We start from the raw sequence: 13,905 nt of genomic DNA, 5'->3' as shown, positions 1-13,905 counted from the left end.
CCCCGTGATTTACACTATTTAGCCTGGCATTTCCCATATAACTCAGTGAAAAGAGAGAACACCTTCTATATACTGTGACCTGTGCCTTAGTCTGTTACATCTTTGCCTGTCACAAACAATACATGCAGGCACAGAGCAGAATACCTCGCTGACAGTGAACTCAGGATCATTGGTTTTCCTCATGGTGTCATCAATGAAGGTGGTCATCACTTCTCTGACCTGGATCAGATCACTGGCCCAGGTTTCCTGAGGTTAGAGAGACACGGAATGAGAGACAATGATATTGAAGCCAATGTTAACACTGTGGGACTAATAAATAGTCAATGCTCACACTGATTTGCTTTTGATTTCTACGTGTCTGTGTCAGAAAAAGTATATGAATGAGTCATTCAATCTGGAAACTTTTGATTGAACCCTAATTTGTTTAATTAATTCTTAAAAGTTTGAAGTAAGAATGTCATCACATCTTGCCTTTGGCCAAAACTAAGTTTGGAGTACCTCAAGACTCAATTCCAGACACTGTTATTTTCTCCCATTGCATTCCATCACATGTTTATGCTAATGACACACAGCTATAACCAACCAATAAAGCGCACTGGCTTTGGTGCATTTCCTACAGAATTATCTAGCTGATGTTAACACTGGATGCCAAAAAACGTTTCCTCGAATTAACATTAAATTTCATCATCATCATTAAACTTGCAGCTCGGAAAAAAAACCAAAAAACATTTGATCCCGTCTTAAAGTATTGCAGGTAACTCTAAAACTAGGGGGAAGCATAACTGCTAACTGCTGCTGATTTGCTATTGCTGTAGTTATCTCTGGCTAAAGCGACTAGCTTGTCAGTATCTAGTAGCTCAGTTAGTCATGGAGCTAAGTGGGCTGTCTTCCTGGATTGCAACTGCAAAGGGGGCTATCAGACTCCTGCTGTACTTAGTGGTATCGAAAGACAGGGGGCAAATGTCTACAATACAGTGCTGTGCAACACAGTGAATACTTGTGTTTGAACAGAAAGTCAGCTTTGTTGTTTCTTAACATTCAGTTGATTATCTAAGTTCATTTTTTTAATGTTAAAAACAAAAAGAAAAGAATGGCCATATCTTATTGCCCCTTTAAATCTTCATTACCTAATTTTAAAGCTAAATTACAAAAATAATTAACATTGATTAATTAATGATGAACATAAATAATTACAGCGTTATGTGTTCCAATACAATTTATTCAGAAAGGACTGAGAGAAAGGTTGTTTGACAGGCACAAAAGTGCAGAAAAAAAATGAGTCAGACATGCAAAGTTCCAACAACAGCTCTCTGTGTGGTGTTCTAATCATTCACTGTAGATTATTTTACCTTTTGCTCGTAGATAAGGAACCGCTGGAAGTCATGGAGCAGAACTGCTGAGGCATCTGGTTTGTCTGTGTTACTGTACAATGGAAGAGTGCAAACATGATGAAAAGCTATAAATTATTGTTATAAGTTGGGTTTCTATCACATCAGAGCCTGTTAAGATCAATTAAAGCAAATGAGCGCTCACCCCAAAATGAAAGCACACGATTCTTTTTTGAACTCATCAAGGATCTGAGATTAAAAAAAACACAAATGTGAATGAAAATGGGATAACATATGTATAATAATACATCCTGAGCATATTTACTTTTATATAATCAATTCAGACTCACCTCTTTCTGCTCAAACATTATATGGTTGTACAATTTATGAAACTGCTCAAAATCCAGACGGTCTTTCTTTGCTCCCACTTCCTGTGAAAGCACAACATAAAAACATGAATACAATAACAAGAGCACCTGCCAGACTGGTTACAAAGTTACATGATGATGATATGGCATGAACAGAAGAGTACCTGGAATTTGTCTTTGAGAGCACGAGAGCTAGGGGTTTTGTAGTTGAGCAGAGGAAGCAGTGCCTTCAGCTCTTTCAGGGAGATGCTGGTTAAAGAAACAAAATGACAGTATGCATCCAGTGGCTGGAGTAATCATATATGGTTGTTTATCTTGATGATCTTTAAGGCAGTCTAGATATGTTATTGTCATATGTTATCTTATTGAATAAAAGATGCCAAGAAAAGTCTTTTACAAAAGATGTAATTTTCAATATACAGTTTTTGATTGTAAGAATTGAAGTGAAGAGAAAGTACAAATGTTATCAAGTTGTAGGATTCCAGTCATAAAACACAATACTGATTTAATTTACAGAGCTACAGAGCTTAATGTACATTTTCAAACTAGTTTGAATGAACTGTAAAGGGTCATATTAAATGCAATGTTTCACCTTGAGTCAAAGTAAATATCTTGATGAGTTAGATCAAATTAATGCAGACTTAAAGATAAACCTTATGATTGATTCAGTTTTTACACATAAACATAATGTGTTTTTTAACTGTTTATTATGGTCACACATGCAAAAACAGGATCCAAATGCAGACACAGAAGCAGGCAGATTCAAGACAAAAAGCAAGCTTCAATGAAAGCTGATAATTAGTCCAAAAAGATAGGTAACAAAAAGCTGGTGAACACACAAGGAATGAAGAACAGTAAACAGTAAAACAAAGCCATAAATCCAAGGTGAACACAGGGAGCACATAAGGAAAGACAAAGGAACACAGGATAACAGAGTTATGTGATGATGAGAGCTGAACAGACGGCCAGAGCAAAGAGTGAGGGAAAAACACAGGCTTAAATACAAACAAACCTAATGAGGGGATGAAGTGCAGGTGGAGTGAGGCAGATAAACACAGGTGAGGGAAATTAACAGAAATATAGTAGAAACGGAAGGGGCGGAAAACACTGGAAAGAAGGAAAGGGTACTGAGGGAGTTGAGGTGTGGAGGGAAAGCAGACTGGGGAAGGACTCAGGTAATAGGGCTGGACTAATTAATCACATTGAACACAGGTGTGGAAGCAAAAATCAGGCTGTGCAGAATCCAGGAAAACAGGAGGGAAGACAGAATGCTTGAAAAGGTAAACAAACAAAACGCATAGCCAGAAAACCCATGTAAAACATGCACACAATGAACACAAATGACAGAATCATGACAGTTATTCAAGTAATGCATTTCAAATTGCTTATTCAGGCTGATGTAATAAATCACACATCTGGTTATCTAATCTATACACGCTGATTCAACATACGCAGAATACTGTCTTAGGGAAATTAGTATTATTATTTTTTCTAGTTAAGCATGACTGAGTAAACAGATCATATATGTATAGTACCTGTTTGTTTTGGTCTGGTTGACAGAATACATCTGCTTTCTCAGCCAACTGCAGGGGAAACAACAAAGAGAGATCACTGACCAGACAAGCTGTCCTCATTACTAACTGCAGTAACTGTGTGTGTGTGTGTGTGTGTGTGTGTGTGTGTGTGTGTGTGTGTGTGTGTGTGTGTGTGTGTGTGTACCTCTCTATAAGAACTGGAGTTGGAGCAGCCAATGTCTCTTCCCTCAGCAAATCGAGTCCTATCAGCCATTTTTGTGCTTCTTCAACAGAATCAGCTGGAAATTGTGCAAGACATAGTATTTTCAAATTGTTCTAAACAAACTTTGTGGGATGATGAGCATTGGAACTTTCTTTACACAAGGAGATCTGTTTGATATTCCAACATACTGCATCAAAGCAGTAGATGGGACCTTAAAGTTAAAATGAAACTCTACTGGACATGGAGATTTTTTACTTCATGTAAATCTATAAAGAGAACATGTCTACATGTCTGTCTACTTTTTTAAAAGTGCGTCATTAGAGAGCTGGAGTAAGGACTTAGCCTAGCTTAGCATAAAGACCAGGGGCATGCCAGCTCTGTTCAGGGGGAGAAACATGTAAACCAACAACTCCAAAGGTAACTGATGATCACATTGGGTCTTGTTAATTTAACCTGTGCACAAGCAGAAAGGTACAAACTGATATACGAGGTTGCCTAAACTAGGCTAACCACATCTCCATCTCACTCTGTAACAGAACAATAAGCATAAGCAAAATCAAACATATCCAAGACATATAAATTAATTAACATTTAATACACTTTTATAAGAAGTAATTAGAAAATGTTACTTGTCTGAAGTCCAGAAACACACATGAATAAAGAGCTCACCTCCCAGACTGAGGGTGTTGAGAACAAACTGTGAGCCATAGAAAATAGTGAAGCAGGTATTTTCATCGTGTTTGTCCTTGCCATCTTTGAAACGCTCAAAGTCCTTGGAGTTTCTCCCCGGACGAACCTCTCTGATCTCAAACAGGTCCACTGAAACACGGCACACATATTTCTGGTAGTTATTATTGTGAAGGAGATGATTTGCCTTTGTAAATCGTCACTGCTGGGGAAGACCACTTCACCTATAGTCAGGATCAAGTTCAATACATTGAAACATAGATAAACATGCACACTAGTATCTAAACAGTGGGTTAGAGGCTCTACTGCTACTTTCATACTGCTTGTCAAGAGACAAACAGTATAATTAGTAATGATAATAATTAAAAGTATCATTTTTGTGTTACATTTATTAATTTTGTATTAATTAAAAGTATCAATACACACATTGTGTGTATTCTTGAAGCCTAACAAACCCAGTGATTGCATTTGCTCCATTAAAAGTATCCGAATATTTTGAATCCTTTGTCATTTGCATTCATGCTTGCCAGCTCGGACTCTTCTCCTTCCAGCCTTTGTGCACACAATGCTATGCTTTATCATGCCAAACCATCACTGATCAGTGCAAAGAGAGTGAAACTACTGGTACGGTCGCCTGGATGCTTATGTGCTTGCATGTGTCTGTGGGTGCATAATACAAACAGAACTGGAGCCCAATTGTAAACTATTGCTTTTAGCATAACCAGAGGCAAAGAAAAACTCTACATGTTACCTTTGAATGACTATAATGGGTTCAGTCAGGCAGATCATTTGTCAGCAACAATAACTATGTTCAGAAGTGATGACAGATCTTATGATCACTGTGCATATAATGTAAAATGAACAGTAACGTGTATATTGGTCCTTGTTATAAGAAATAAGCAGACAGTTTATAGACTCCTTATGAAAATTAATAAATTCTTTATGAATTTCCTTTGATTGTTTGTAATCATATTACAAACACAAACTGAGTTTAACTAACTTACCTATTATGTGATTGTTAACCTTATAATTTTTTTGTTGCATAATAAGTTCAGACATATCATTATTATTATTATTATTATTATTATTATTATTATTATTATTATTTATTATTACTATTATCATTATAATCATTATTGATATTAATAATAATAATAATAATAATAATAATAATAATAATAATAATAATAATAATATAAGCTGTTCATTATGCACTTATTGTCCTCATTCATGGATACTGGACAGCTAAACACGCCTGTTCTTTCTCGATGCATTATTCCCTGAGAAATTAACAAAAATGTGGACCTACGCCCAATGTCATAAGTGCCAAAAAAAAGAAAAAAAAAAAGACCCATCCCTTTATCTGGAGCAACACAAAAAATGACAGGGTGTACTTTGTGCTGTGACTGGTCCTCCTTCTAAGTATTACAGAAATCTGTGACGTAGTGTTTGTGTAATCCTGATGGTAAACCAACCAACAGACCAACAAACAACCTAACCAACCAACGAGTGAAAATATAGAGGTAGTTATGCAAAAACTTTCCAGCCCAGTAGTTTTACTGCAGAGGAGATTTTGACAGTGTTTTAAAAATACTTCATACTCACAGACACCATCAGTCTTGTCTGCTGTGCGTGTCCATGCCACCTGCCGGGTTTCCATGATGACCTGCACAGTGAGCCGCTCCGCCTTCTGCCGGAACACTGTCATGACCACGCCCATCTCCATGTCGCGCTTGATCACAATCTTCTTGTACTCTGTCATCTCACCCTGCTGCCCCCAACAAGCCATCTCCGCAGCTGAGAGGGGATGGATGAGACACAGAAACGTTCATTCACTGGCAGTCGAAAACCTGTGTAAAAGGCTTCGGTTGCAAAGGGTTCTTGAGTACCTACAAGATTTTAAAAAGTAATATTATCTTGATTACTATTATTATTATTATTACTTGTAATATGATTAATACTCATATGTCAATTAGTAATGTTGTTATTACTGCCGTGGCTGCTGTACACCCAGACAGCTGTGCACAAATTTCTGCTTTTTTGCTGTTTTATCTCCAATGCTAATGTAGGCTACAGCATACAGATCATTTTTTTTTAACACATTAGGCGTTTGGCACCTTACAGTAATATAGCCAGCAGCCTAAGTGTAAAATAATCTTCCTGTGACACATCTATGGGTCCTGCAAAGGCCTTAAAACAAGTGCTCCAAGCTTTAAAGGAGAACTTCGGTCGATTTAAACATGCAGCTTCATTGCTCAAGCTACCCTTAACTTGCCAGTACTGAAGATGCGAACACATTTGGTCCAACCATTACAGGGCTCCGTGAGCGGAGAGTTAGCATTGACAGCTAACAGCATAGGGTCAGAACTTTACACTGTGTTTTAAGCATCTTAACATGCTCCAAATCTCACCCCAATAGTTATGCAATATCAGCAGACACCTTAAAACACAGCACTGTAGCGTGTATGACTCAAAATGAATAAAAAAAAGTAGTAAAGACAGTGTGTTTGTGCATGTAGCTATTTACCGGTTTGTTGACATCCGTGTCTTCCGGTAGCTAGACCAAATTAGTCAATCCGTCGAGAGTGCGCTTACTCCCTCACTGGCAGAGACGGAAACTTGAATTTTGCAGACAGAAACGTATGAGTTTGAGCCTTACAATAGCCTGTTACGCCCGTTAAGCGCACGCTCGATGGATATACTAGTTTGGTCTAGCTACCGGAAGACACGGATGTCAACAAACCCTTATGTAGCTCCTTGCGCAAACTGTTTTAACTACTTTTTTATTCATTTTGAGTCATTCCCTTTTCTCTTCTCTTCTTTCACAATATTCAAAAGAAGTCCAACCAAACATAGGCAATTTATTTAGTTTTATTAAGCTCCTCTTCTTCATAAACTCTGAAGACATTCTTCAGAAGACTATGCAACAGTTCTATAATTTGAGACGATTGTGAATATGGGTGAACATTTCCAAAGAAAAACATATAGACCAAGAAGGCAATATATGCTGATCAGCCTCAACATTATACTACCGGCTTATGTTCTCTGAGTTCCCCTTGTTAAGCTAAAACAACCTTGACCCATCAAGGCATGGCCATAAGACTTCTGGGGGTGTCCTGTGGTCTTCTGCATTGGGGCATTTGTCATGGATCCTTTGGGTCCTATATACTGGGTTGTGGGGCCTCCACAGATCAGACTTGTTCTGATGCTCCCCACAGACAATCAGATTGGGTTTTGGGGAATTTGGAGGCTGGGTCAACGCCTTGAGCTCCTGAGTGCCATTGGGGAATGCCCTTGCAATGAGTTGGTGTACTTGGCCCACAATGGTGTTTGGTGGTGTGTATCAAGTGGCATCCACACAGTCGCCAGGACTCAAGGACTCTTAGCCAAACATTACATTGTCACAAAAATATGAGTGTTATTCATATCACCTGTTAATGGATTTAATGTTGTGGCTGATTGGTGTAAATGTGTTAGCAAGGACTTAGACCACTAAATTTCAGTGTTCGTGATGGTCTTTCATTTCACCTGCAGTTTCTCTACTACAAGCTTGACCAATGAATCCCAACTCTGCACTTTGTTATACTAAGCTGAGAGTACTTGAACTAGCACTAAAAAATAAATTTGGTCAGTTCAGTCAAGATGACAGAACTACCTTGTTTCCTCTAACACATGAAAATCTTAATTTCATATATTACGTGAAGATTAATGGTCCTCCTAGAATCCTTTGTTCTGATAAAAGACAGTCTTCTTGTGGTCACCAAGAATTAGGATCTTTTTTTGCCATGGCTGCCATTTTGGGCTCAGTAAGTTCTCATGGAGTTATACTCTGTACATGCACATTACCTGTGTTCTCACCTCCTTCATTAATCTGCCTTGAATTATTTTTCAGATTATTATAAAAGGTCCAAAAGCAGATAAATATTACCATTGTAATTTACCAGATCTGAAATAGGCAGCTTCCAATTCCTTGTTTTAAAAAACAATGGTCCAAAATTTAAATATTCTCATTACTATCATATATATGACTAAGATAAACAGTAAATATTAATAGATAAAAAGCTGGGACCAGCAATTACATAGAACAATGAACAGATTGTCAAAACATTCACATAGTTTTATGCCAATCAAATAACAGATCTTTCAATCATTTCTACTCTTCCAGACACATTCTGGCTTTCACAGAGCCAAGAAACAATCAAAACCTAAAAGCAACATCCTTATTGTATGTCTTCTTCACTATTTCCACTGCACTTCTCCACCTCAAATTCAAGTCCGATAGAATTGCTCTCAGTAATGCTGCTTTCAGACAAAAACTGAGCTGGTGATGACTAAGTAATCTTGTTTCACTGTGTCTGGATTCAGGAAACTGATGTCACTACAAATGTTCTGATGAGTGGGTGGAAGAGCATAAAATCCACAGTAACTATTTTTGGTTGATGCAGCCTTTTATAGCTCAAGCACATTTTTGGACTCTATTTACTTAAATGGATCTGAATGTCTGCTTTAGTAATCCTGTTGAGGGACTATGAACATTTCATGTCAATGAAATAATGATTGTTAGACAAGGCTAACTTCCTGCTGCCATTTGGTGTTGGAGTAAAACATACCTCCTAACTGTCATGTAGAAGTGTTCTGTGCAGGAATCTCATCAAACGTGAAAATTTGGAAAACTGGGCCATTTACACAAACGTCCTGTTTCATGGTGAATAATAACTTGCTACTACATCAGTGTTCAATTATAACTCACTGTTTGCCATCATGACAGCCTTCAGGATTTTCTGACTAAATCTGAGGCTAGCAGGAAAAAAACATGTTGTTTCCCAAGCTACGTAGCTTGAGTGCAACATCGTACGGCCATATGTGCTATTGCTAGTATTACTGTAACCGCCGCCAACATAGCCTTGTGGTTAAAACATTTTTTGGCTCTGTTGTAGTTTTCTGTTCTCCACCATTGTTTACAGTTTGAGTTTGAGCTTGAACCTATCACACCAGGTGAGAGCAGACACTGTGCCCGTGCAGGGGGAGGGACACATGCTGAGTAAGCGTGAGTATGAATGAGACTAGCCCCGTTCACACTGCCATTTGCATGCGGGGATCCTGTGCCAACTCTCCACACCCTCTGTGTGAAAGTTTCAGATGCGGAGAGGGGGGGGAATTTCGCTCCGGCGCTGATCTGCCTCTGGAGGTAGTATCAGGGCCGCACTGCTGGTGAGCCACCCCAGTGTGAATGGATAATCCAGAGGCGCGGAGCGGGGGCATGTCGGTCTGACTAGTCTGATAACTGCACAGGTCCCTCACTACAGAGAAATGTAAATACAGACAAATGTCCCACAAAACAACGTTAGAGGACCGAACAAAAGCACGAAGAAAGTTTTTTGTAGATGTAAGTGCAGATAGATATGTGCACCCGATGTCATGCATGTATGTCCAATTAGCCACAGGGGCTTTAGTAAGAATTTCTGTTGCCACTAGGTGGCGCTATGACTGTTATGACAGATTATTGTCATGTCAGTGTCTTCAGGCTGAGACTGTTACTCTACCAGTGAAGTTTGGGGGCAGATTTAATGATGTTCACTTAAGTTCTAGCAATCACCTTTTTCATGGGGCCACATATTTCATATAAATGATGTTATTCTCATTTGTAGACCATGTAATGCTTCTGTTGGAATGATAATATAATAGCGAAATGACGCAAGTACAACCTTTCAAAGAAATATCTTAATAATACCTAATAATATCTTCAATATTTCAGAGAAAGAAAGTAAATGGACTATCAAGTTTTGTTAACAAAACGTAAACACAACATGTAATATTGAGGTCAGCACAAATGATTGCATTCATACACATGTTGTTGTTCAAAAGTGCATGGTAAGAAAAAACATGTACAATGAAATTGAGACTATAACTGCTATGACAGGTCTACTGAAAAATCCTGCTGAATACCAATAGCATCTGTGAACCAAAAGCATCTACAACACAAGTAAACAAAGAAAAACATTTATTCATATCATATCAATAACCTAATGATGAACTTTATCATTTGTAATTTGTACCCTCAGTATTGAGACACAAAATAATCGGAAATAATGTGTGCCAACGGACAGAACTGCAGAGTGAAAGTTAGTTTTTTAGGGAACTAATCTATTCTATAGTCATACTGTGCCATCAAGACCACAGAATACTGTATACAGGGTCAACCACTGGTAAAATGAATTCCCCTATAAAATAAAAATGAAAGACATATCATCCGATACCCTGTACTTCTGTGTGTCTTCTCCAGCTGTGAATGGTCACCCACTTTTCCTCATATACAAAAGCAGTATTAATATCAGATGCAAATATAAGAGTTCATTTCCTGTTGTGACCATACTCTCTCTGTGCCTGCGTTCATTTTATTATTATCAGTCTACTGCCTTTGCTTTAATACTTCTCACTTCTCTTTAGTTAATCATTAATTCTACATACGGTATTTTCCCAAGGACATCTTATCTGCAAATGTTTGTCATTAAGTTTGGGATACTTTGGCACAGTGCAATGTTATGGCTCAATGAGACTAGGAATATTCAGTGCAGTGATGGAAAAAAAGGGTGCCCATGACTTGTGGAGTTCAAAGTAGTGTTAAAGGGTTTTCAACCTGATTCGCCACAATAGCTAATATTTAACTTGCAATACCAGGGAAAAGTCAAAAACAAAAAGGTGGCACAGGAGGAGCTCTGTCTGAACTAAAGTATAATCCAGACATGTTATGAAATATCAATAAAAGAGAATAGAGAATAGAACAGAAATCATTCTTAATGAAAGTCAAGATGGAGTTGGCACAGGGGCCGCATTCTTTAAATCTATTGTGATTGAAAGAAATGCTTTAATGCTTCTTATTATGAAAAGGCAAATGTTAAAAAATACACCATATCTTCATGTGCAGATGATCATTTTCCGCAATGTGGATGAGATTGGGTTGAATTCCACCTTATAGTAAATGCACAGAGCAAATGCACGAAGACAAGGAAATGCAGTTACAATAATAATATATGTACACTGTTGGTTAAATTAATAAATGTGTGTGTAATTGTGTAAATAACAATTCAGGGCATAAATCATCTACATCTATGCTTATATTAAGGCACACAACGCAAAAACTAAGAAGCGTTCTTCAGTGTTCTGAAGAGAAATTAATCATTAACTGACATTACTGCACAACTATTCCCCCGTTTTTCCGGCTGAAACCTTTAGAGAGGACTGTCCCAGCCTTAATCGGACTACCACATTGCTTCATACCAACACAGCAGCCATACCGAACACAAATACTTTTCCATTACAGCCATATGTGTTCATGTCACACATGCACCAACACATGTGATTCAGGAAAAAGCAGTGTTTACGTGATAATGTGATAAATAACTGTGTTGAATTTTTACAGAGCAACGCGTATATATACTCATAAATTCACCATGAAACTCATTCATTAATTTCTTAAAGGTGCAACATGAACTATACATGAAGTATGTACAGAATGTGAAGGAATAACAGTTTTGACATTGTCTTGCAGATATATCCACTGAAGTCAACATGCTTACCAGCTAACATTTCCCTGGTTCTCTGAGCTCTCAGTCTGGACCACTAGCTGCACAGCTAACTGAGCTAACTAGCTTACAGCGGCTTTACTTACTTTAAATCCACTACATTTCTGTGTTTTTATCACTGCAGTTTTAGACTGAAGTAAGCCTGAATGTAAGCTATGTGTATAATATTCATAGGCTATGAATTAACAATAATCTCCAATAAAAGTATTAGATATAAAAAGGAAAGAACAGAAAGATTTTCCCTAAAACACAGACAAAGTGTTAAGAGTGCGTGTAACTGTAAGGGTTTGCTCACCTTAATGTAAGAAAAGCAGAAATAAAAACATGTTAATGGCTTGGTTGTGCTTAATCTTTCTGTATTGGCACTGAATAAAAAGATAATTGTATCTATGGCATGGAGAGGATTAAACCTGCAGCAGTAACTCCCAACTCTACGTCTTTACATAGCTTTTTTGTCTCTTTTTTCAATGTATTTCTCAAGAAGGTTGGTCAAGACATAACAGAGCTAAACAGAGTGAATATCAGACTTAATCAGGTGGACAGAAACATGACTCCGAATGAGTACTATAGTACTGCTCCCTGTTGTGAAAATGTTAAAACAGATGTCATATTCATCCAGTCTCACCAAAGAGCTCACCACAGGCAAACACTAGAGGAGCTAATTTCAATGGCACAACCAAAAAAGAATACAAGTGGACAAAAGAAGCACACATACTTGACCCATGGCTAGGCTTTTATAGTCCCAGTTTGGTGTATTAAGCGAGGAAAATATTCAACGCTCAGGAAATTAACTGTATTATATGTTGTTACACTCTAGTGACTTTATGATGTTATACAGTATAATAAACGCAATGTTCCCACATGAGGACGCTATCTTTTCAAAAAACTACTCCCACTTCAAAGATTATGCTTTTTTTAAATTTTTTTTTTTTTTTTTTACCTTTTTATGGCTTTATTGATAGTACAGCTGAAAAGTATGACAGGGAGGGAGAAAGAGAGGGGGGGGTGACACGCAGCAAAGGGACCGAGGCCAGGAGTTGAACCCAGGTCAGCTGGGGAGCCTTGTCACATGCGACACCCTACCAACTGAGTTAAACGGCACCCAATGCTTACTTTTCAAACTTATACTCCAAAGTTAAAAAATTAAAAATGCAGACCAATCAAGAGCTCATGAGGTGAAAGGTTTCATTTGGAACAAATGGTGACGAATTAAAGGTAGTGATCCCATGATACAGGGAGCAGCAATACAGGGAGCAGCAAAACCACTCGCTGCTGCTCTGTAGATTTGCTACTACTTGCTGTGGCTATATTTACCTGCAACAAGTAGCTGCTGTGATCAAGCAGCTTAGTTAGCTGAGGAACTATGTGGTTCTAATAGCTGACTGAAGTTTGTCTTGGGTAAAGAGGGAGTCACTTAGGGAAACTGCATAAATTAATCCTAACCAGTAATGTGTTTTTGGGGGCCAATGCAATGATCCCTCAAATGTGGTTATCAAATGCTTCTGATGGAGACATGTAATGGATCCAGAATATCTCACTGTTTTATTACATTTCTTAAGTTGCACAAAATGGAAGTACTTGTGTAAGGTAGAGCGAGCTAAAATTAATCACTTGATTAAATTTACTCCGTAGCATTCCACCACTAGTTGTTAGTTCATCAGGTTACCTCCTCAACACATGGTCCAGCTTGTGTACCGACTTCAGATGGGGTGCTGAAAACACTTTTTGCTTAGCAGCAAAAACACTGTAGCTCAAAAACAGTTTAAAACACATTTTCAAATCAAATTGGGATTTTGGGGCTTGGATTACGTTGGATGAGAAGGTCCCCGCGTAGGAGGTGCGAGGCTCCAGAGATGGACCAACACCCAACATTACATCACATGGCGATGTGTAGGTACTGACTGAAATTTCTCCTTTTGGGTGAGATGCTCCTTTCACTAGCATTGAAGTGACAGCGCCTCGCAGGCAATGTCGCTGTGTATTGCAAAAGTAATGTATCAAGTACAGTAAAAAAAAAAAAAAAAAAGACTTCCTACAGGGCGTGAATAAGTAAACCATGACTTTTTAAAATAGTAACAACTAATGTATATAACTTTTTTGAGAGACGGATTGGTTGTATTTTAGCTTAGTGGATGTAAATGGAAAATTGTCTGTTTACTGTGTAAACTGTGTTATATCAAAAAAAAAAAAAAAAAAAAAAAA

General features: G+C 37.9%; 1 protein-coding gene across 2 annotated transcripts in view; it reads right to left on the bottom strand.

Annotated features, from left to right (window-relative positions):
* The window catches only part of plcg2 (phospholipase C, gamma 2), a 35,781-nt gene that overhangs the window by 21,220 nt on the left and 656 nt on the right, over nucleotides 1-13,905 (bottom strand). The window contains exons 2-10 of one of the 2 annotated variants that reach the window (XM_037107895.1): nucleotides 5,726-5,917; nucleotides 4,103-4,252; nucleotides 3,416-3,509; nucleotides 3,232-3,279; nucleotides 1,861-1,945; nucleotides 1,679-1,759; nucleotides 1,534-1,577; nucleotides 1,350-1,422; nucleotides 145-246 (exon numbers count right to left, since the gene is read on the bottom strand). In XM_037107895.1, coding sequence (XP_036963790.1) covers nucleotides 145-246; nucleotides 1,350-1,422; nucleotides 1,534-1,577; nucleotides 1,679-1,759; nucleotides 1,861-1,945; nucleotides 3,232-3,279; nucleotides 3,416-3,509; nucleotides 4,103-4,252; nucleotides 5,726-5,909 — 861 coding nt within the window. In that variant the 5' untranslated portion in view covers nucleotides 5,910-5,917. Of the gene's footprint in view, nucleotides 1-144; nucleotides 247-1,349; nucleotides 1,423-1,533; nucleotides 1,578-1,678; nucleotides 1,760-1,860; nucleotides 1,946-2,708; nucleotides 2,931-3,231; nucleotides 3,280-3,415; nucleotides 3,510-4,102; nucleotides 4,253-5,725; nucleotides 5,918-13,905 lie in introns of those variants that run through there. The other variant, XM_037107896.1, reaches the window with a different exon arrangement.

This window comes from Acanthopagrus latus, chromosome 8 (genome assembly GCF_904848185.1).
Source record: "Acanthopagrus latus isolate v.2019 chromosome 8, fAcaLat1.1, whole genome shotgun sequence".
Lineage (NCBI taxonomy): Eukaryota > Metazoa > Chordata > Actinopteri > Spariformes > Sparidae > Acanthopagrus > Acanthopagrus latus.
Note: the sequence above shows the minus strand (reverse complement) of the source record. Positions and strands in the feature narration are given on the sequence as shown.